This window comes from Emiliania huxleyi, assembly GCF_000372725.1.
Source record: "Emiliania huxleyi CCMP1516 unplaced genomic scaffold EMIHUscaffold_109, whole genome shotgun sequence".
Taxonomy (NCBI): domain Eukaryota; phylum Haptophyta; order Isochrysidales; family Noelaerhabdaceae; genus Emiliania; species Emiliania huxleyi.
This window is the reverse complement of record NW_005201851.1, coordinates 359,056-380,665: the sequence shown is the minus strand read 5'-3', so window position 1 is coordinate 380,665 and position 21,610 is coordinate 359,056. Positions and strand designations below refer to the sequence as shown.

The window sequence follows — 21,610 nt, the reverse complement described above, 5'->3', positions numbered from 1 at the left end:
GGAATCGGCGGCCCAGCAGCTCTTAAAACCGGCCTAGGCCGCCGGTTTTAATAAGCCGTTTAAGCCGCAGGCGCCCCAGGGCCCACCCTTTTAAGCCGGAACAAGCCGAGGGAAGGCGGAAGCTCCGAGGGACCACACAATCCACACATTTTACACGAGGGTGTGACCTCTTTTGCGTTTTGGTCTAGAACGTAGAAGTGAGCTTGATGACTCAGACAAACACGCACCGACTTGTACACGAGAATATCGATCGTCGATGGTGAGTTCATCTCGGACCGCTGTCGGCGCCACCCTCGTCCGCGGCCGTGTGAAGCTGTAGCGCGCCGAGGTCGTCAAAGAGCCTGCTCAGCGCGGGCGTGCCCTCCGCCTGCAGCGCCGCCGCGTTGTGCTCCGAGATCTGCTGGTTGACGATGACGCCTCGCCGTAAGCCCTCCTGCGCGGGCGCACGCGGGGCGGGATGTCGGCGCGGTGGGCAGGGGCGGCGGCCGAGAGCGAAGAGCGCAGGCAGCGCGCCTCCACCGTCCGGTCGAGGGTGGAGCGGCGCAGCAGGTTGATGACGGGGCAGGGCGCACGCTTCTCAAAGTGGATGGGGGAGTCGGCCGGCAGTCCGTCAAACGACCAGGCCGGGTGGAAGAAGGCGGGCTGGACTCCGTTCGCGAGCACCTCCTCCTCCTCGCTCTCGAGCAGGTCGGTGAGCCACTCGTACAGCGAGTAGAACTCGCCGATCCCGCCCTCATACTTTGGAGCGATCAGCATCGTCGTGGCGAGCTCCTCCTCGGGCGAGTCGAGCAGCAGCAGTCCCTCCTCGAAGAAGGAGGCGACGAGCGCCTCGTCGCTGGTGCAGTCGCTCACCGCATACCGGATGCGGTCGCCGTGAAACGGCTTGGCCGCGTACGGGCAGAGGCCTAGCCGGACGACCGCAGTGTCGATCCAAGCCCTGGTGCGGTAGATTGACTGCTCGGCGGTCCACGCGCCGGCCGTCGCGGTCGCCGCCACAGCGTGCGAGGAGACGGCCGCGAGCATGGAACGCCCGAGCGAGGCCGTCAAAATGTGAGGTTGATAACTGCACTCCAAGTGCTCCAAGTGCCGGCAAGACGGCGCGTCGGCCCGCCGCGGCGGCGGGGGGGGGGGGGGGGGCCTGTGACCCAAGAGACCTCGCGGGGCGTGCGAAACTGGTTACCCCCCATGCTCTGAGCGCATCGCGTTACGAAATCGCGCCGCTGAGCATCGGCTCGCTCAAAGTCGCCCGCCAAGGGGACTTATCGCGAGAGAAGGACGGGTGCGACCAGGATGGATGGCATGCGCGCGCTCGGCGCGGGCTCGGATGCGTGTACACGCGTCTCAAAACAAAGCGCAACAACTTCAACCTGCTGCTCCACGAGACGTTCGGCGGCGGCTTCTCGCCCACCGCCGTTCTCAAGCTGCGCCGCCTCGCGCGCAAAGTCGCGCGCGGCAGCGTCGACCGCACGGCCTACCTACAAACAACAACAATCGATCCTACCTACTCGCCCAAATACTCGCTCTCTTTTATGTCCCACCATGCAGAGCGCATCTCTCTCTCTGTTGTGCGAGGCGTGAACCGCGCCATTCGCTCTCACCTGGCAACCCTGTCTGCACGTCTCGCGCGCGCGTGAACAGGGCTCCAGGCCCCAAATGACGTGTGAGTGTTAGAGTTGTTTGGTATTGCTAAAAATCTCTCTCTCGCGCGTCTCGAGAACGCGTTGGCTCGCAAACGGGAAATGCAACGGACGATAAATCGGTGCCATGACTGTATCCATGACGTGGGAAGCCACGAGAGTTCGGCGCGGGATCGCTTCGCTTCCGGGTTCGCGTCCAACCAATCTGGTAGGGAGCGGGGGGTTCGGTTTACCACGCTCCTGTGGCTGTGCTCATACCTGCCGCGAGCCGGTGGTGATGTGGATCGCGACACGCATTGTTTAGAGCGAGAGCGGGGCCAATGTGTTGGCGAGAGGAAGGTGTGGGGCGCGTGCGATGGTGGATCGGTTTACTGTGAGCGGAGTTTTTTTCTTTTTAGACGCTGTCTTCCGACGCTGTCTTCCGACCGCCGTCCACCCTCTCCTGCGCACCGAGGCTCCCGGTTGTGTACCTGTGTTAGTGCCAGTGTGGCGCTTTTCCCGTGCCCAGTGTCGTGAGAGGGAGCTCTACGTCATCCAATCGTCTGCCTCTCCCGCGCCAATGATCTCCGACTGCTTCAACGCCGCTCGCTGGCACCTCCGCGCGGCCTTCACCGCTCGCAGCGAAAAGTGCGAGGGCAGCGGTGGCGGCACCGTCCTACTCGGCAGCAAAGTCGGCGAGGGCTCCTTCTCGGACGTGTTTGCGGCCACGGAGCGGCTGCCGGACGGCAGTACCAGCCGCCTCGCCGTCAAGCGCGTGCGGCTCGGCGGCCTGCCAGAGGCGGACGCTGACGCTTGCCTGCTCGAGGCGACGGTGATGGCCGACCTGCCGCCTCACCCGCACCTCCTCGCGACTGTGGGTAGCGTGCGGCGGCCCAGCTTTGTCGGGCCCGGCGAGGAGCTCCTGCTCCTCTTCGAGCTCTGTCCGGAGGGCTCCCTCGCCGAGTACCTCGTCGGCCGCCGCGCGTGGGCGCGCCCGCTCGATGGCGATGGCGTCCTCGCCATCTTCACTCAGGTGTGCGGCGGGCTCGCGCACCTGCACGCGCACGGCTGGGCGCACTGCGACGTCAAGCCCGAGAACCTGCTCCTCTCGGCGACCGGCTGGAAGCTGTGCGACTTTGGCTCCGTCCGGGACGCACCCTTCCGCTACGTCGACGGCGTCACGAGTCCGCCGGAGCTGTCTGAAGCCGAGGAGCGGATCCACCGCACCTCGACGCCGCAGTACCGCCCGCCCGAGATGTACGACCTCAGAGCTGGCGAGCCCGTCTTCACGCCGGCTGACGTGTGGGCCGTCGGAGTGCTGCTGTACGCGCTGCTGCTCGGGCGCCGCATTGCCCTCGCCGCATTGCCCTCTTCCGCCGCCTCCGCCCGCGCCGCCAGACTCCCACCGTCGCCCTCCTGCGGCCCCTCCGCCGCAGGCGCAGCCTCTTCGGCACGGCGGGCGAGGAGCGGCTGGGCTGTCTCGGCTATGAGCCGGCGAAGCAGCTGTCCGACGAGGCGCTCGCTGCGAGAGGGCGGCGCACGGCCGCGGCCGTTCCTTGACAGGAGGCGGTGTGAGCAGGCGCTCGGCCCGCTCCCATCCGTCGGAGGGCAGAGAGAGGGTCTCGTCTCGCTGCTGCGCGCCGCTCTCACCCGCAGCGCAACGGCGCGGCCGACGGCGGCGGCGCTGCTGGCGCGGTGCGGCGGCGCGGGCGTCGCGCTCACGCGGGGAAGGTGCGGCACCGCCTCGCTCGCCGCTGTCGAGGCGCGATGCCTCTTTGCGAGCGGCGGAGAGCGGAGGCCAGTCTACTTCCTCGCTTCGGCCGGCGCGAGCGGCCGCCGCAAGCACGCCGCGCCCGCCTGCCTGCCCTGCGCCCCGGCGCCGCGCCACTCACCCCGTGCACGCGTTGCACGCGCAGGAGCGGTGTGGTCTGCGCGGACCAGGTCTGCACGGACAAGGAGGCGCTGCGGCCGGTACACGCGTGGGCATGCGCCGACCTCTCCTTCGAGGCGCACAGCCTGCAGAGCCTCGAGCTCTCCTTTTGGCGCCGCCGCCGCTGGGCGCCGCACTCCCTCGTGGGGAGGGCGACGGTGCCGCTCGAGCCGGACGCGGCTTGCGGCGCCATCGGGGCCGCGCCGTGGCGGCCGCTGCAGGCGCGGGGCGGCGGCAAGGAGCTGCGCGTGGCGCTCACGTGGACGGACAGCGAGAAGCCCACCTCGCCGCCTGCGAGCATCGCGGCCGGCACGGAGGAGGCGCCGCCCGCAGACCAGCCGGCGGCGGCGGAGGAGGAGCCATCGTGGGCCACTTTCTGAGAGAGCCCCGCGCGCCCGTCGCTGGTTTGCGGTACCCGCCTGTCCTTCTCGTTACATGGACGAGAAATCATGGATGCGGCCGCCGACGTGCGAACCGCGCGCAGGCCGCAGCGTCCTGCGTCCCTGAATTGGCTCGGTCGTACTACGTACAGTAGAGTTTCGTACACAGCGTAACATCAGTACAGCACTCTCAGCAGTGCATAGCGCGGAGAAATACTCTGTGCAACCCTCTCGGTCGAAGATTTTTACGCGCAATTACGGCCGTTGCCCGGCGCACATCTCAGATCTCACACACCTCCACACCCCTCAGCAGCTCTGTGTCGCCATCTCCTCCTGAAGCAGTCGAGCCATGTCGTCCACGCTGTTTCGTGGTCGCGCCTCGCGGCTGCCCAACAAGCTCCGCACCGCCGCGTCAAAGTGACGCGCCGCCACCACTGGCGGCGGCACCGACTCGGCCTGCGTGACCGCTTGCCCCTCCGCGCCCGCCGCCTGGCCCCCGTCCGCCTCGTCGTCCTCGCTGCCGTCGTCGCTCTCGCTGCCGCTGCCGTCGGCGCCGTCCTGTGCCGCCACCGCCTGCGCCTCCGGGAGGCCCTCCTGAATGGCGCGCACCATCGCGTCGGCGCAGAGCGCGTAGTAGTCGGCGCCGGAGAGGCCGATGGGGCAGCGGGCGGCGACGTCGGACAGGGAGACGTCGGGCGAGAGGTCGAACTTGCGCGTCAGGGCGGCGAGGACCTGCGCCTGCTCGGCCGGGGTGGAGGGCGGGCCGACGCGCACCAGCACGTCGAGCCGGCCCGGCCGGAGGAGCGCCTGTTCTCGGGCAGGCTCGGGTCGTCTCAGACCCTCTCGGGAGGAGATGCGGCCCACGGCCAGAGGAGTGCCGGCTCGAGCAGGTCTGGCCGGTTGGTGGCGCCGAGCACGAAGAGGTGGCGCCGCGCGTGGACGCCGTCGAGCTCCGCCATGAGCTGAGAGACGATGCGGTCCATCACGCCGCCGGCGTCCGCCGCCGCGCCGCGCGCGGGCGCGAGCGCGTCGATCTCGTCGAAGAAGAGGACGCAGGGCGCGGCGGCGGCGGCGCGAGAGAAGAGCTCGCGCACGCGCCGCTCGCTCTCGCCGACGTACGACGAGATGAGCTCCGGCCCCTGCGACACGAGGGGTGTGTGCGGGCGGGTGGGAAAAGGGGGAAGGGGGAAGGGGGGGGGTTCGGAGGGTCGAGGGGAGGCAGAGAGTCGCAGTGTCGGGCGGAAGAGGAGGCGGAAGAGGAGGCCTTGACGGAGAGGAAGCGGAGGCCGCACTGCGACGCGACCGCCTTTGCGAGGAGCGTCTTGCCCGTGCCGGGAGGGCCGTGCAGCAGCACCTACTCGCAGGCACGCAGCGTGTGAAGCGGAGGCGGGCGGGCGGGGCGGAGAGCCAGAAGCCCCGCGCCCCCGAGCGGAGCCGCAGCCCGGCGCCGAAGAGGTGCGGCGCGGACAGCGGCAGCTGGATCGTCTCGAGGATGGCGCGCTTCGCCTCCTCCTGCCCGCCCACGTCGTCCCACTGCACGTTCGCAACCTCTGGCGACCCGAGCTCGTCGCCCTCCCGCGCCAGCCGCCTCCGCAGGGCCTCGCGCAGCTCCGCAGCGCCAAGGGCGGCGCCCGCAGGCGCAAGCAGCTGCGCCTCACCGCAACTAAGCGCCCAATCGCGGGGAGTAAGCCGCGGCTCGGCGGCCACCGCCGCGGCCGCAGCGGCGAGCAGCTCGCGCTCCCGACTCGCGGCCGACTCCTCCTCCTCCGCCGCCGCAGCTGCCGCCGCCGCCGCCGCCGCGCATTCCATCGGGTGAGGGAGAGACGCTGGCGACGGCGCCGCGGCCACCGCCGCCGCCGCCACCGCCGCCACCTTGCCGTTTCCCGCGGTGGCCAATCCGTTGCTGGTGGCGGTGGCGGCCGTGGCGCCGGTGCGCTCGCTGCCACGCAGCGCGCCGTGCGCCCGCAGCGCAGCCGTGAGCCCCGCCAGCCTCAGGGCGGGAGGCAGAGAGCCGGGCGCGGCGGCTCGCGCGACGACGTGGAAAGAAGCGCGCACCGGCGGAGGGACCTGCTCGAAGTTGCTTGATCAGATCTGCACAATACATGATGCCTCAGATGAGTGAAGGCACCTGCTCGAGATTGCGGCACGAGCAAACGACGACCACGCCGCCGCCGCCGCCACCGCCGCCGCCGCCACCGCCACCGCCGCCGCCGCCTGCCGGCGCGTGCGCGTGCTGCAGCATTGCCCTGATCGCGCGGGCCCAAGCGGCGGCGGCGGCGGCCTCTGCCGGCAGCAGGTCGAGCCGGCGGAGGAGCAGCACGGTCGTCGATGTCGCAGCCTGCTGTCACTCAAGAGACTCCAGATCACACCTAGGCGGAGGAGCAGCACGCTTGCCGGTGTCGCAGCCTGCTGTCACTCAAGAGACTCCAGATCACACCTAGGCGGAGGAGCAGCACGCTTGCCGGTGTCGCAGCCTGCTGTCACTCAAGAGACTCCAGATCACACCTAGGCGGAGGAGCAGCACGCTTGCCGGTGTCGCAGCCTGCTGTCACTCAAGAGACTCCAGATCACACCTAGGCGGAGGAGCAGCACGCTTGCCGGTGTCGCAGCCTGCTGTCACTCAAGAGACTCCAGATCACACCTAGGCGGAGGAGCAGCACGCTTGCCGATGTCGCAGCCTGCTGTCACTCAAGAGACTCCAGATCACACCTAGGCGGAGGAGCAGCACGCTTGCCGGTGTCGCCCGCCTGCGCCGCCGCCTCGGAGACGAGGGCGAGCAAGGTCCGCGTCGCCGTCGCCTCGCTCTCCGCGGCGTGCATGGGCAAGCCGGGCAGCGAGCCGACGGAGCGCTGCACCAGGGCCAAGCCCGCCTCGTCACACCACTGCTCGGCAAGGCGCCGCTTGCCGCTGCCTGCGCCCCCGCAAAGCAGCACCGCCGCCGCCGCCGGCCCCTCCCGCCACCGCGAGAGGGCGAGGCAGCGGCGCAGCTCCGCGGCGCCCTCCCCCTCGTGCTGCGGCAGCGCCGGCGCTCTCGCCACGAAGCGGAGCAGCCCCGCCGGCGGCGCGACGGACGCACTCCCCGCCTCTTGCACGAGGGCCGTCTCGCCGCGCACGACGAGCAGGGCGCCGCTGCGCTGTCCGCCCGCCCCTGCCTCGCCGCCCCCGCCGCCCTCGCCGCCCCCGCCGCCCTCTTCGCCCCCGTCCAGCTCGAGGACCAGGAAGAGGATCGCCTGCGGCCGCGCAAGTCCAACCTCTGCAACGGCAGAGCGGCGGCAGGCCTCTTCTCGCCCTCTTCTCGCAGGCCCTAGTGCGGGCAGGCGCGCGCCGGGGTGCGAGCAGCCTCGTCGTCGCTGCTCGAGTCGCTGGACTCGTCGCCGCCGCCCGACGCACCGCCTCCGCGCCTGCCCGCCCCGGTCGGCACCGCGAAGACGTCTCCCGCGCAGACGATCCTACAGCGCCGCGCCGCCGGCGTGAGGAGGCGGCCGCGAGACGACGCGTCTGCAGAGGGTCTGCAGAGCAGAGGAGAGCAGAGGAGCCTCGGCTGGCGAAAGTGGCGGCGAAGTGCGGCGGCAGCGGCGGCACCGGCGGCGGCGGGAGCGCGCGGCGGCGGCCAGCCGTACTGCTGCGGCGTGGGCGACGCCACCGGCTGCACGACGGCTCTCCGAGCGACAGGAGGCAGGGAGGTGTCCGCACTCCCGCGCCGCACGAGCACCGCCAGCGGCGGCATCGGATGGCCGCCGCCGCCGCCGCCAAGGTTGCGCCAGAGCAGTGGGGAGAGGTAGAGCACACCGTCCTCGGCGTGGTCCAGCTCGACGCCCTCGCACAGCCCAGACAGCCACCTCGGCGCCTCGCCAGCGCCGCGAGGCAATGCATGCAGGTGAGCGGGTCGACTGGGCCCGCCGAGACAGCGCAGCACGACCAGCGTGCCGGTAGGTACCCGCAGCGCGCGGAGCGTGGAGAGGCTCGCAGCGGCGCACATATTCGGGTCGGCCGCCAGCTGGCTGGCTGCATCACTGGCAGCGGAGCACCACGACTGCTCCAGCGGCCGCGCGAGGAGCGAGGCACGCAGGCCGTCGCCGGCGACGCACAGACCGTCCGCGTCAGTGACGTCGTCGGGCTGCGAGAGGAGGAGCATGGTGTGGCCGGCACTACCCCGGCAGCGGGTCGAGCCGGCAAAAGAATTTTCGGCCCGCTTAAAAAAGCCGATTTGGGGTGCTGCGTCCAGCGGCCTGTGTCCATCGGACCTGGTCCGGCGATTCTCGTGGTCTTGGCGGTTCATCTCATCGCCATTCTCCTGGAGGGTTGCTGCAAAACCCGACGGTGTCGCGCAGAAGCAGGGCGTGGCGGACGAGGCAGTCACGCCACGAGCAGATGCTGAAGCGCCTCGGCGCCGCGTTCACCAATCTCTTCCGCGTCCCGCCAGCCAAGGATGTTGCACCATCTGGAGCGCCAGAGGCCTCCACCGACACGCTCTCAGCCGCATCGCATTCTGCTGCGCCCGTTGCTGCGCCGACCTCGGTGGTGCCGTCGGCGGGCGCATCAGCTGCTTCCACTCACGGATTGGACGCAGTTGCCTCCGTTCCTGGAGCCGCGCCCGCCGCCACAACCACACTTGACGCGCCCGCAGCAGCCACACCCACCGCACCCGCCGGGCCCTCTGCCCAACCCACAGCCGCGCCGGCGGCGCCAGCAGCGGGCGGTTCGGTCGCCGACATGCTGATTTCGGCGCTGGTGGCCGAGTTCGAGCGCCAGGGCTTCAGCAGCCGTGAGCAGGTGGCGTCGATGACGCGTGCGCAGGTCGAGAACGTCGTGCTTCAATTCGTGAGCGGCGAGCCCGACACGCTCCTGCCCACGCGAGAAGGCGATCTGAAGACGGCGCTGCTGCCGGACGTGGCCGAGGCGGGCGACGAGCGCCAATGCCGCGCGTTGCTCGCGGCCGGCGCGCGTCCCGACGCGCGCCGGCGTACGGGCGAGACCGCGCTGGCGCTTGCCGCCAAGAATGGCCACGTCGCGTGCGTCGGCGCGCTGCTCGGCGCGCACGCCGACCCACATGCGAGCACGCCCGACGGCCGGACGGCGCTGCACGCCGCGTGCGCCGCCTCGTTCGAGGAGACCGCCCTCGCGCTGGTCGACGCGGGCGCGAGCCTGAGCGCGCGCTCCGCGAGCGGCAACACACCGCTCCAGCTGCTCAGCACGTCGGCGTATGCGGCGCTGCCCGTCGATCTGCTGGGCGGCGCGCCTACTGGCAGCGACGCGCCATGGGCCAAGCGGCCCAGGCCATCGCGTGGCGGCTTGGACATCGAGGTGGCGCTAGCGAGCGCTCGCGAGGCGATGGCGGTGCGCCTCGCCCGTTACGCCACCGGCGCGCTCCAAGCGTCGCCGCTCGAGATTGGGCGCGACCCCTCCTTCCCGCGCCGGCTGTACGAGTGGCGGCGCTGGAGCCCGAGCGTGCACGGCTTCTTCCCACGGGCCTTCCGCGAGGTGGTGTGGCTGCTGCTGCTGCACGCGCGGCGCGGCACGGGCGCGGGCGGCCTCGCCCTCCTGCCTCCGGACCTGCTGCTCGACGTGCTGCGCAAGCTGACGCGCGACGACGTCGCGGTGGCGGCGGACGAGCGTCGCGCCTTCGAGAACGCTGTGCCAAAGGCGACCTCGCCCATGATCGACTGCCGCCCCGTGATGCTGCGCGGATGGCCGCACGTGGTCGCCGTGGCGGATACACTCGCCCGTGGGCGGGCGGGGAGCGACGGCGGCTCGTCGGGTCGTGGTGAGTCATGACGTTGACCCCCCTCTTGGTCGACGGTCTGACCAGGTGGAGGTGGGGGGGGGTACCTCACTCCCCTGTCGCTCAGCGGTCCCGAGCCAGCGGCAGCTGACCCCCCCTCCGGTAGCTTACCCCCCCCTCGGTCCCGCCCCCTCGCCAGCTTGCGGACCTGACCCCTCCCCTCGGTCAGCTAGGGTCCGGGGGGGCGGAGCCCCGGCGGGGTGCGGGGCGGAGCCCCGCCCGCGAAGAAAATGTTGCGTTTTTGCAAGCAAAAATATCGGTCGTGCCCTTGACCCCTTGTGTGCCTTGTCCCTTGAAGACTTGTCGCCTGTGCCACGCCTGCCACCGACCGCCGCGGCCGCCCTCCCGGTGTGGCAGATAATAGCCCAAGTCGAAGTACGAAGAGTGCGCCCCCCCCACACCCTCGGTAGGGCGTAGGGGGCCCACAGCGCCCAAATCCACCGGGTGGGATTTCGCGCAAAATCCACCAGTGTCACTCTGAAAAGCTCGCTTATCCCTGCGGTGAGCGCTGTGGTCGCTGTAGACTGGCTCCGACTTGACGGCGGCATGGAGACGTGATGCCTCCATGCCGCCGTCGAGTCAAAATCGACATGCGAGTCGATCTTTGGCCCGCCAGAGGGATATGCGGCGTTTCGGGCGACAACAGCGCTGCGACCGCGAAGTGGCGGTGGACATGCTCCCATGTTGCCGACGCGGCGCCGGAGTGGCCGGCGCTGCTCGCCGCGACCACGACGGCTACTCCGCTGCTCCGGGCCGACCTGTCCTACCCGACGGTGGCACTCTTCCACGTCGACACACTGCCGCACCCTCCGAAAGCCACCGCCCTCCGCGGCGCGCCTCAGCCGCTCGTTCTCATCGCGCAGCGTACGCACCTGCGGCTCGAGTGCCGCGACCCGCGCCTGCAGCCGCTGGTTCTGCGGCTCGAGCTCGGCGACACGGACTCGCAGCGGCGCCACGTGGATCACAAACACGCACTGCGCCTCGTGCGCCGCCTTCGCTCCCACCAGCCCCGACCAGGCGCACCCGGCGCCGGCGGCAGCACACGCCCTCGGCCGCTGTGGACAGTCCAGCTCGTGGCCGGCCTTGTCGCCGCGCGTTGTCGCCGCGCCGCAGTGGTCGCATGCCGCCGGAAGCCGCGCGATCATTCGCTCAGCGAAGCGGTTGCGGTTTGGCTGCGCAAGGGAGTGGAGGGGCTCGCGGCACGTCGGGCACAGCCGCGTGGTCAGGCCGCGGTCGCATTCAGCGCAGACGAGGTGGTCTGCTTGGCACTGGTGGATGTGCCCGTCGCGGACTTCGAGACACACGGGGCACTCGAGATGCTCTGCCGACAGCATATAAGAGGGCTCCCGCGGCGATCAACACCGCAACTCCTTTTCTAAATTTCACCACTCTTCTTACGCGCGACGACGCTACAGCCTACCAAACCTCCACACACTTCTACTCACCCTCGGACATGCGCGGCAGCGCTGACACGTCAACCCGCGTGTACGTCAGCGACGGGTCGCGCACGCCGCACGAGGCGCATGCGTGCAGCGGCAGCGCGTGCGCCATGCGCTCGTCGCTCCACTCGCCCAGCAGCCGCCGCTTCGTCTCGTCGGAGACGTGCACGCAGCGCTGCAGCAGCGCCGCCGTCTCGTCCTCGGGCCGCTCCAGGTCCATGACGACGTTCGTCGAGGCGTGGAAGCGCGTCTCCAGGTCGATGGCCGCCTGCTCGGCCGCGGCGAGCTTGCCCTGGTCGACGCACATGCCGCACACCGCGTGCGCCGGGCAGCCGCACTGGCCGCGTTGTGGGCGCACGGTCTTGGCGACCGCCGGCGCTGCGCGCCGGTCGTGCTGCTCACGCTGCCGGCGGCGCTGGTCGCGCGCCTGCCGATCGCGCGTGTTCGCGGCGGCTGCATCTCCTGCTCGTTTCGCTCGCACCCGAGCGGCGGTCGCCAGGCGCTTCAGGTCGGCGGTGCTGCGCGCGCGGCCGTCGGCTCTGCACAGCCACATGTCCTCCTCCTCGGCAGGCTCGCACGGCTTGCCGTCGAACTGCGGCGGGAACCCGCGACGACGCTTCGCCCAGGCCGGGCACGATGGTGCCGCGACGAGCGGCGTCGAGGCGACGGCCATCGATGGGTCCAGAAGACTTGGAGACACTTCTAAACCAAAAAATCGAGCACAAGTGCGTTACATGGGCATGGCCGGCGTTTCTGCACCGAACGATCTTACTTTCGGTCTATCGAAAGTGTTGATCGATAAAGGCACACCCAAGCGCTTTGGCGCGCGACGGCACCTCCGGCCTCGTTTTCTCATTCCCCCTCTCATTGTAACACTCACCCATTGAATTGTCACTGCCCGTGAGTGCGAGATAGGGCTAGCCGCAGGCAGCTAGCCCGTGAGGAGAGCGTCCATAGACACCTCACTTAGACCCCACACACGGTCTCGTCCGTGCCTCGCCGGCCGGAGAGATTGCTGGAGGTAGAGCAAGCCTGCTCTAGCCTCGCATGTCACTTCCTGTCGTCTGTTGTGTCGTTGTGCCCTTGTTTGTTTCTCTTGGCACCGTGGAGTGCTGGGGGGGGCGACAGGGAGGATATGGCCTTGAGTTATGTGTAAGCCGACTCAGGGTGTGTGGCAGCCCGCTGGCTGTGTGTCTTGTGAGCTTGTTTGTGTCTGTGTGTCGCTCGTGCGTGTCGTCATCATCTGTCTAGCGTCCACCCATACCGCGTTGGTGTCCAGTCCGAGCCTGGCTGTTCTTCACCTTTCTACCTACCTACCTATTGTATGTAGGCTCTGTAGGTATTTTACGAACATACCCGTAGGTGAACTGCTGACAGGGTTTGCGATGAGGAGCGATCCGAACGTGGTATTCGGGAGAGAGAGAGATTTTTAGCAATACCAAACAACTCTAACACTCACACGTCATTTGGGGCCTGGAGCCCTGTTCACGCGCGCGCGAGACGTGCAGACAGGGTTGCCAGGTGAGAGCGAATGGCGCGGTTCACGCCTCGCACAACAGAGAGAGAGATGCGCTCTGCATGGTGGGACATAAAAGAGAGCGAGTACTTGGGCGAGTAGGCCGTGCGGTCGACGCTGCCGCGCGCGACTTTGCGCGCGAGGCGGCGCAGCTTGAGAACGGCGGTGGGCGAGAAGCCGCCGCCGAACGTCTCGTGGAGCAGCAGGTTGAAGTTGTTGCGCTTGACAAAGATCGCGTCGTGGTAGAAACCGCGATGCGCCTTGACGTAGCCGTGGCCGTTCTTGTGGTCGAAGGGTTGGCCGGGTTGCCCGCGCGCCTTGCAGCCCATGTTTAGGCGGCGGGCCTTCTCTTCGGTGTTGCCGAAGGCGTAGGAGTGGCCAACGGAGGCGGGCGTGCCGCCGCTCGAGGCGTTGCCAACGCCCGCCGAGGAGGTCTTGAGGAGGGGCGTCCAGAGCTTGACTTCATTCACCTCATCGCATCCTCCCGGGCCAGCGTGGGGTTCCGCGAGGTCGACCTTGTACCCCTCGTTGTACTGCCGGGTGAGCTCTGGTTTCTCCTTGTCGCCGTGCACGACCGGTGCGTTGGCCGGGGCGCGCATCGCGTCCGCCCAGGCGGCGAGGACGCCGTCGTGGGGCCGCCGGTGGTGGGCCTTGTTGTAAAGGTAGTCGCCGAAGAAATCGACTGACATGCCCCGCTCGAGCGCGACCCGAAGGGTGGGAAGCGCCACGGAGAGCCAAAGGCCGAGCTTCCGCTGGAGCTCGTCCTGGAGGGTGTCGGAGGAGAGGGCGGTGGCGTACGTACCGTCGACACGGACATCGAAGGCCTTGCCGGCGAAAGGCGTTGAGGCAGAGACGAAGCGCGCGGCTTCGCGGTTGTTGACGGCGCTGTCTCCGAGGGACGGGTTGTTCTTGACGTGCACATCCCGCGCCTTGACGAGCTCCTGGTGCGCGAACCAGTCCTTGTGATTCTTGATGGCAGCGAGCGCCCGCGGCCGCGGGTACGTGGATTTGCAAGTGCCATTGAGAATCGCGTCGGTAGCTGGAAGGGACTCGGGCTCGGGGAGCGGGACGCTCTTGGGGTAGAACTCAGTCAGGTAGCCGCCGCGGACGGTGTGGTACTTGGTTTTGTCGCGGGCGGCGCGCTTCTCGCGTTTGTTTTGTATTCGGGTGACTAGATCACTACCGCCGAAGCGCAAGCGCTTGGAGCAAGGGAACTGCCACGTATGGGTCCCAGACTAGCACCCCACCTTTTTAGGTTAGGATTAGAGTTAGGATTAGGGTTCACCCTGCGTTTTCTTCTATCGGCGACCTTCAAGAAAAGAAATATTGGCATCCGCGCCCCTCCCCATGATGAAGCGCGACCTCAAGGACGTCACTCGCGAGTACGCCAGCGACCTGCGGCGGAGCGGCGAGAAAAAGATGAAGGGCGAGCACGTCGTCGAGATCCTCACGCGGCAGCACGGCGGACGCTATCCGGTGGCTATGAACGATGGAACACGGCCAACCGTCTGCGGTGCGCTAAGAGAGGCACTCGGCAAAGCTCCGTACGACAAGCTCTGCTTACCGCCGAAAAAGGGCGACTTCATCGTGCCGGAGCTTCCGTCTGATGCGGCGCCCGATGTGGTGGCGGCGCCGCCCTCGCTTGAAGCACTGTACATGCGCTTCCCGGATAACGCGGCCGACCTGCTGCGAGATGGCGCGCTGCTGGTCCAGCTGCTCAGTCCGGCGGAGGTGAGCACCGTCCTTCACCAACTGTCCACACAGAAGACGGACAAGAAGGCGCCGCGCAGGCTGGATCACTCACAAGGGAACGGGTACGCCGGAGAGTACGCGGATCTGACGAAGCCGCTGCCAGACCTCCTGCAGCGCTGCCAGGACGCGGCGCGGGAATGGCTCATCGACCATGCAGGCCCGCTTTGCGAGGTGAAGAGGAAGGAAAAGAGGGGCGGGACGGACGTCACTGTGACCATGTCTGGCGAGGACGCGCTGGACAAGTCCAAGGCCCTGCTGCTGCGGTACGGGTTGGGCGGCATCAACTTCGCGCACCGCGACTCGTGTGGCGACTTCCAGGCCCTGCTCCTCCTCTCGCAGCCGGGCGTCGACTATACGGGTGGCGAATTCTACCTGGCCGACGCCAACCCACCGTTTGAAACGCAGCCCTTCCCCTTTGCCGCCGCGGGCGAGCTGCTCCTCTTTCGCGGCCGCCAGGGCCACGGCGCGGTCGAGTGGAAGCACGGCATGCAAGAGGTGAAGGCCGGCAGTGCGAAAGTGACGCGTCGCGTGGCGGTCGGGTTCTTCCAGTAAGTAAAGAAAGAAAACGGACAACCCAAGGGAGGGATGGTGGGAGGTTCTTCCAGTATGCAGTAAGTACTTTGCGCGCGCCTGGTCTGAACTTTCTTTGTTTCTTATCAAAGCACGGGCGAGAGCAAAGAAAGAAAGAAAGAAACACGCCAAGGGAGGGATGGGAGGACGGCACGCCGCCACCACACACCGGCGAAGCAATTCTACGCAAAGTTTTTTATTTGTCGCGTTGTTTCGCGGCCGGTGATTGACCCGAGCAAGCTGCGATGCATCCCGCCAAGGCCGCCGCCGCGCTGGCCTCGAAGCGGCTGCGCACGCTCGTCCTCAACGCAGATTACTCTCCACTCTCCGCCTGCCACCCGGTGCGCGGCGCTCTGCTCCTCCGAGAGAACAAGGCGCACGAGGTGGAGAGCACCGACATCCTGCTTTTCTCGGAGAAGCTCTCCCTCCGCGCGCCCGCCGTGATAGTGCTCACGCAATACCAGTCCATCGGGAAGCCGCGCCGAACCGGCAACTCGACCCGCCCACGTATCCTACAGCGCGACGCGTACGTCTGCCAGTACTGTGGCGGCGTTGCCAGAACGGTTGATCACGTGGTTCCGAAGAGCGACGGCGGGAGGGACACGTGGACCAACATGGTTGCCTGCTGCGCCAAGTGCAACGCTAGGAAGGGTGCACTGTCGCTCAAGCAGTCTGGTATGCGCCTGTTGCGAGAGCCTCTCGAGCCGCGGCCAGCGGACATGATGCGGCAAAAGCTGTCTGCGTACAGGCTGCGGCCACACTCGGCGGTCGCCTCTGCATGGGAAAAGTATCTGTGACCGCCACGGAGAGCTGTGACCTGGCTGTGAGACAGAGAGCGCGCGCTCGCTCTCAGACTCAGAGACGCTGCTGCAGGGAAGCGCGCGCTCGCTCTCAGACTCCAGAGACGCGCTGCTGCCGGGAAGTCTCACAGCTCTGCCTGTAGACACCACCCCAGCCTGCACCTCTCTCGGGCTGTACCATAATCCATGTGTTGTGTGAAAGAAACTTTACGAGTCTAGGACTACGAGTACCGCGGGTAGCGGAGGCCTCTTCTACCACAGAACAGTACGAGAGAAGCCATAGGCATAGCCGAGTCGACGCGCTCTCGTATCTCGTACGTCAAGACTCAAGACTCCATACCGCGGGTCGCGGCGCGGGCGGTGAGCCGCGCCGCGACGAGCGCGCAGGCCGTGCCGCCCGCGAGGGTGAGGAGGCCGTACTCGGGAGCGCACTCCGAGCCCGGGACCACCGCGAGCCCAAAGCCGCGCAGCCGGCCCCCGAGCTGTCTCGACATGTCGTCCCACCAGCCCCGCTCGCGGATGCTGCCCGACTGGAGGAGCCGCACGCAGAGCGCCGCGGGCGGCGGCCACGGGCGCGGCGCCTCGTTTGGGAAGTAGAGGAACGTGTTTGTGCGCACGCGCCTCTCCCTCCCGTAGATGTCCTCTCCGCTGCTCGACGAGACGAGCAGCCAGCCGCGACCGCCTCTCCGGCCGACGTCCGGCGCGCGGCGCAGGTCGGCGCTGCCGTTGATGGCGATGCGGAGGTACGGCGTGTGCGTGCGGAGGAGGAGGCCGGCCCGTGAGCCAAGCAGCGAGCGGTGCCACCCGCGCAGCGCCGCCGCCTCGTGCCTCGCCACCAGCCTCGCCCGCAGTGTGCTCACGTCGAGGGAGAGTTTGGCGAGCGCCAGCTCGCCGTCGCCGTTGGACGCCTGCAGCGCGCGCGGGAAGAGCAGCGCGTCGCCGCCGCACGCGAGTTGCGCACCGACCAGGGCGAGCACCGACCAGACCGCAAGGCTCACCACGCCAACCAGCAAGCCGCGCTCCCTCCTCGCCCGCCGCCTCCGCGCCGCCTCCTCGGCGCGCACGAAGGCCTGCCACGCCTCCCGCGCCGCGTCCGCGTCGAACGCGCGGCTACAATCCGCGCCAAAGGCGGTATTGTAGTAGTCCTGCTCTGCGGCGGCGCCTCTTGCGAGGCTCGCATCGTACGCCGCCCGCTTGGCGTCGTCCGAGAGGATGCTCCACGCGGTGCTGATGAGCTTGAAGCGCTCCTCCGCCTCGGGGTCGTCGTTCTTGTCTGGGTGCCAATGCAGCGCCTGCTCCTTGTAGGCTCTCCGCAGCTCCTCGTGCGTGGCCGCAGGGTTGCACAGCAGGACGGCGTACAACGTGTTCTCAGTCTCGTCGTCTGCGGCGTGGGCCTCGTCGCCCATGGTGCCTAGCGATCTAGCGATCGTGCTGATGCCGCACAGAGCGATCTTGCGATCGTGCACTCCTGCTGGCTTCCAACTTTTTGCGGGGTATGGTACCGTCTTCCAAAGGGAACCCCGCAAAAATCCAAAATGTTGGGAAGGAAAGACCAGGTGTTATTCTTGTAAAGCGCGCTCTACCTTCTGGCAGAAATAAGATTTTGTATTCTGCCCGGCGGCGAAGCCGTCGCGCGTCGGACCGTAAGGAACTCGTCACCCCCACGCCACCTCATACAGTGGGTTGCGGGCATTAAGAAAACAGGATTCCGCGGCACGCCGCCGTTTCTAAGCCTTTCCACAGCCCTCATCCACCCCACGCCGTGGTTTCTTAGCTCCGGGCGGGGCACTCAATCAAGCCAGAGCGCCGGCCCGAAGGATTTTTAGGTAAGAAGAGTGTTAAAGCTCGGTCCGCGAGGGCGATGCCAAGAGTCTGCCGCCGAGTCGGCTCTCTGGATGAGGGGAAGACGCACACACGCCTCCATCCACTGACCACTCCACTCAGAACACCGCAGACCGTGAAAAGTGACAAGTGCGCTGCCGCAGGCCCAGGCGAAGAGAAATTTTGAGCTGCAGCTGGGGCTCCGGACCCGTTCACACTCGTGTCTGGCCTTTTCTCGGGGCCGCGCCTGCGGCGCCCCGTGGTTTCTTAGATTTTTGCGGAAATCGCTTGGTAGGGTTTCTTAATGCGACGTTTTCTTAATGCCCGCAACCCACTGTACCTGCCTCCCGCAAAGGCATTTTTTTCTTTTCGAACTCCTTATTATAACGCCTACAATGGCGCATACAGCAAAACTCCTTATTATAACGCCTACAGCGCATACAGCAACATGACAAGTGTCGCGCTTACTTAGAAAGGTGGCCCTTCCGTTTCTCGTCGATGAAAGCTTCGATCTTCCGATTCATCTCTGCGGGTAGCGCCGCGTACTTCCTACCGCCGCACTTAAAGCTTGCGATCTTGCATGGGAGGCAAGCTTGCAGCATCACTTTAGCAACAAACTGTTTCCCGTAGGCTGTGACACACTTTGCTTCTTTGGTCGCTTGCACCTGCTGCCAGTACTGTCGCACGCGTGGATACTGCTGGAAGTTCTCTTCGAGATTCACTTTCGCAACGAACCCGATCCTGTAGAGGAAGGGAACGAACAGCGCATCAGCAGTCGTGAGTTCGGCCCCGAACAAGAAGTCTTGTGATTGACGTGTCGCCAGGAGCTCGTTGGCTTTCGCCCAGATCTGCTCATAGACAATCTCATTATTTCGTTGGTAGTCCTCAGCCCCCGGATCCGAACCTAGCATCGACTCAAAGTAGCGGAGGCCCGCTATCTTCTTTAAGTAGACGTCCTCCATGCTCATGCCGTCCACGAGCGGCAGCTCCGAACCCTTCTGGTTGGCCAATAGGGCTTGCTGGTGCAACTTCATGTACCTGGGTATGTTTGCCATGCTTGCTTGTTCGCCGATATGCGTAAAACACCACACCGCCTCGTCCCATTCGGCAATCGTGTCCACGAAGGCAATGACCGATTCCTTCTGGCCCTCACTGATGGCCTTGCGATCGCCAGCGCCGGGATACTTCTGGAAGAGGTGGTCTGCTATCAGCCGGGAGTCGGTGATGACTTTATCTTCCACCTCCAAGAAAGGCACTGTCATGTTTGGGTTCAGCTGGGCACACTCGAAATCGTACTGCCCCTCGACGCCCAGGTCCACGCGCTCAGCAGCCTCGTTCACGGAAGAGAGGCGCAGGCACATCGCGGCCTTCGCGGAGTTCAGGGAGAAAGGCATGTACCACAGCTTAGGTATCGCTCGAAACTCCGCAGCCTGCCTTACTTTGCCGGTAGGCAATGCCTTTGCCATCGCGTTCAGCGGAGCAAATAGCAACCGAGAGCTCGAGATGGCTTGATAGCAAACCACTCCCAGTAGTGAGAGTCCACGACGATATGACCCTAACCAAGCCCCAAAAAGGGCCCGGGCGGCGCGTGCGAGAAAAATAAATAAAAGATGCTGCGCTGTAGAGTGGTCAACTCATTCACATATGGTTTGATACATGGATGACGCTGTGTCGGATAACTGACCCCGGCATTCGCGCACGATTTCTTCCCTCCGGCCCTTCATGTCCATGTGAGAGAGATTTTTTATCTAACGCCGCGCGTAGCAGTAGTAGGGCCCCCATGAGAGGGTGGGTAGAGACCGCTTGCGGGAATGGCGATTGCTGGCACACTCACTCAGACAAAAGAAGGTAACGCCTCATGCGTGATCACACTCGTCCGTCCAGCCAGCCGAGAGCCGTCATGCACTAGCTCCGAGGCGATATGCAGACGGCGGGCGACGCGGTGGTGGTCGGCGTCGAGAAGGCGCCGCCCCCGCGGCTTAAGGCCGCCGGAAACAAGGTTCGCGCCGCTGTGAGATTTGCACACATCCCGGAGAACGAGCGGTACACAATCACGACCAACATGACACGGAGAACGACACAGTTCATCGATGTGACCGCTGCGAGTGGCGCACAAGGCAAGGGAGCGTCCATGTTCTCCGCCATCATCTCCATCGCAGCAACGTGCATGGGGACCGGGATCCTCGCATTGCCAGGGGCATACGCGGAGGCTGGCTTGTTTGGCGGTTGGGCACTCGGTATTTTGGGGGCCTGCCTGGCCTGCCTGGCTATCTTTCTGCTCGAATCCGCAGCCATGCGAGCGGGGCTGGAGCTACCGACGATGTTTGACCTGTGCAATGCCGTGCTGCCGGGCTCGGGGGCCTTTGTGTCCATCTGCCTCGTCGTCTTTGTGATTGGCGCGGCTCTGACGTACGTGATCGTCGCCGCAGACAATGTCACGAGCACCTTCCCTCAGATCCCGCGCAAGGTCTTTCTCCTCGCGTCGGCGTGCTACTATGTGCCCCTCTGCTTCCTGCGTTCGATGGACTCTTTGCGTATCGTCTCGCTCCTCTCGGTGAGCTGCCTCATGCTCGCCGTGACCACGATCCTCAGCTTCTACGTCGCGCCTTCCCTGCTCGACCCCTGCGGCGGACAGGGGGTCAGCGACCCGCCCGCATCCTCGGTGTTCATGTCGTCGCCTTGCAAGGCGGCGTGTTTGGACGATCCAGCGGGAACGTGTACATCGGAGATCGTGCTGCTCGGCTCGACGGCGCAGTGCTTTGGCAAGCTGCCCTCCTTCATCCTGGCCTACTTTTGCGTTCACAACACGTTCACCATCCTGGCGGAGCTGGAGGAGCCGACCCCGGTGCGAAAGGCCAAGACAGTTGGCCTGGCAATGGCACTAATCTTTTCCTTTTACTCCATCGTGGCCACAGCCGGATACCTCACGTTTGGCAGCCTCGTCTCGAGCAACGTGCTCAACTCCTACCCGGCGGATTCTGTTGCGGTTGCCGCCGTGAGAGTCGCGCTCGCCGTCGCCGTGCTTAGCACCGTGCCGTTGCAGGCCTACCCGTCTCGCCTCAACGTCGTCTCAGTGATCGAGATGTGCACGAAGCGGAAGGAGGAGCGCATCGGGCCGCAGCGCAGCATCAAAATGACGATTAGCAGCTCGCTCAGCACCAACCTCCCTGCGACGCTCGCAACCTTTAGCACGGTAATCTCGCTCAAGGAGGCGCCCGAGACCGAAGCGCTCGGGGACTCGCTCTTCATCACGTCCACCCTCGACCGCGTCGCCGTGCTTGCGTACGTTTCTGTCGTCGTCGGAATCGCACTGTTCGTCTCCGACCTTGGCACCGTCGTCGACTTTCTCGGCTCGACTTCTGGGGACCTTATTTTCCTCATCGTGCCCTCGGTCACCTTCATCCTCGCCGGGGAGAAGCTACGCACGGCGATCCGCGCGCCAATAACATGGGCTGCGGCGGCCCTTGGCCTTCTCGGAGTCGCTGTCATGGCCAAGTTCTTGGCAGACAAGTTTGTATGAGACGGACGTGCTTATCCTGTCCAGAGCGCAGAGGTGAGTCGTGAGATCGAGTGAGAGCGTGGACCATGCTCGTGTGTAGTGTGCGGTGGACCGCCTTAATTCGGATGAGCGCATCTCGCCGCACGCGGTCGCCGTCCGGGTCCGCGCGGGGGGCGAGATCAAACCTCTAATCGTATGCACACATGCACATGCACATGCTCGAACATGCGCACGGTGTAACATGCATTCGTAAATCGTATGCGCCTGGCGGGCGGGGCCGGGGGCCTCGCGAACGCCAGCCGCCGTCGTCCCCCGTCTAGGCCGCCGTACGTACGTACCACCCCAACCAAGGGGTTGCCACTAGGGTTGCCAGCTGCCAGCGGGCGTTTTTTGCCGTACGGCTAGTGCCATTTCACTGTGGCACAGCTCGCGTTACAAAACCTTGATTTGACCATTTGCGCCATTTTGTCCCTCTCGGTGCCTTCCAGAGGCAGCTGCGACCCCG

The 21,610-nt window shown here is 66.3% G+C and overlaps 10 protein-coding genes across 10 annotated transcripts; 5 read left to right on the top strand and 5 right to left on the bottom strand.

Moving 5' to 3' along the window:
• Positions 1-181: 181 nt before the first annotated feature.
• On the bottom strand, positions 182-1,111 carry EMIHUDRAFT_423017 (hypothetical protein). The gene is made up of 2 exons (XM_005792227.1): positions 514-1,111; positions 182-433 (listed from the first exon to the last, which is right to left on the bottom strand). Exons 1-2 carry the CDS (start codon positions 1,021-1,023, stop codon positions 266-268), a joined length of 678 nt encoding a protein of 225 aa, XP_005792284.1. The 5' UTR covers positions 1,024-1,111; the 3' UTR covers positions 182-265.
• Positions 1,112-1,992: 881 nt separating this feature from the next.
• On the top strand, positions 1,993-3,926 carry EMIHUDRAFT_223415 (hypothetical protein; the record flags this gene model as incomplete). Its single annotated transcript, XM_005792226.1, has 5 exons — positions 1,993-2,010; positions 2,092-2,939; positions 3,053-3,121; positions 3,533-3,704; positions 3,864-3,926. The coding sequence occupies 5 exons, from the start codon at positions 1,993-1,995 to the stop codon at positions 3,924-3,926; spliced, it is 1,170 nt and encodes a 389-aa protein (XP_005792283.1).
• Positions 3,927-8,639: 4,713 nt separating this feature from the next.
• On the top strand, positions 8,640-9,701 carry EMIHUDRAFT_108834 (hypothetical protein; the record flags this gene model as incomplete). Its single annotated transcript, XM_005792225.1, has 1 exon — positions 8,640-9,701. One exon carries the CDS (start codon positions 8,640-8,642, stop codon positions 9,699-9,701), a length of 1,062 nt encoding a protein of 353 aa, XP_005792282.1.
• A 497-nt stretch (positions 9,702-10,198) lies between these two features.
• On the bottom strand, positions 10,199-11,042 carry EMIHUDRAFT_223412 (hypothetical protein; the record flags this gene model as incomplete). Its single annotated transcript, XM_005792224.1, has 2 exons — positions 10,199-10,216; positions 10,515-11,042. The coding sequence occupies 2 exons, from the start codon at positions 11,040-11,042 to the stop codon at positions 10,199-10,201; spliced, it is 546 nt and encodes a 181-aa protein (XP_005792281.1).
• Positions 11,043-11,164: 122 nt separating this feature from the next.
• Positions 11,165-11,825, bottom strand: EMIHUDRAFT_361262 (hypothetical protein; the record flags this gene model as incomplete). The annotated part of the gene is made up of 1 exon (XM_005792223.1): positions 11,165-11,825. A coding segment is annotated over exon 1 (623 nt), but the record flags the coding sequence as incomplete, so codon positions are not given.
• A 2,171-nt stretch (positions 11,826-13,996) lies between these two features.
• On the top strand, positions 13,997-15,055 carry EMIHUDRAFT_439820 (hypothetical protein). Its single transcript, XM_005792222.1, has 2 exons — positions 13,997-14,967; positions 15,031-15,055. Exon 1 carries the CDS (start codon positions 14,011-14,013, stop codon positions 14,965-14,967), a length of 957 nt encoding a protein of 318 aa, XP_005792279.1. The 5' UTR covers positions 13,997-14,010; the 3' UTR covers positions 15,031-15,055.
• A 220-nt stretch (positions 15,056-15,275) lies between these two features.
• EMIHUDRAFT_58098 (hypothetical protein) lies at positions 15,276-15,692 on the top strand (the record flags this gene model as incomplete). Its single annotated transcript, XM_005792221.1, has 1 exon — positions 15,276-15,692. A coding segment is annotated over one exon (417 nt), but the record flags the coding sequence as incomplete, so codon positions are not given.
• Positions 15,693-16,927: 1,235 nt separating this feature from the next.
• Positions 16,928-17,191, bottom strand: EMIHUDRAFT_69923 (hypothetical protein; the record flags this gene model as incomplete). The annotated part of the gene is made up of 1 exon (XM_005792220.1): positions 16,928-17,191. A coding segment is annotated over one exon (264 nt), but the record flags the coding sequence as incomplete, so codon positions are not given.
• Positions 17,192-18,070: 879 nt separating this feature from the next.
• On the bottom strand, positions 18,071-19,072 carry EMIHUDRAFT_223407 (hypothetical protein; the record flags this gene model as incomplete). The annotated part of the gene is made up of 1 exon (XM_005792219.1): positions 18,071-19,072. One exon carries the CDS (start codon positions 19,070-19,072, stop codon positions 18,071-18,073), a length of 1,002 nt encoding a protein of 333 aa, XP_005792276.1.
• A 455-nt stretch (positions 19,073-19,527) lies between these two features.
• EMIHUDRAFT_108831 (hypothetical protein) lies at positions 19,528-21,126 on the top strand (the record flags this gene model as incomplete). Its single annotated transcript, XM_005792218.1, has 1 exon — positions 19,528-21,126. The coding sequence occupies one exon, from the start codon at positions 19,528-19,530 to the stop codon at positions 21,124-21,126; it is 1,599 nt and encodes a 532-aa protein (XP_005792275.1).
• Between the last annotated feature and the right edge of the window lie 484 nt (positions 21,127-21,610).

Coding starts and splice junctions, on each gene's coding strand:
- EMIHUDRAFT_423017 (XM_005792227.1), bottom strand. CDS start 1,023: ATGCTCGCGGCCGTCTCCTCGCACGCTGTGGCGGCGACCGCGACGGCC. Junction 434..513: donor CCCTCGACCGGACGGTGGAG/GCGCGCTGCCTG, acceptor GCGCCCGCGCAG/GAGGGCTTACGGCGAGGCGT.
- EMIHUDRAFT_439820 (XM_005792222.1), top strand. CDS start 14,011: ATGATGAAGCGCGACCTCAAGGACGTCACTCGCGAGTACGCCAGCGAC.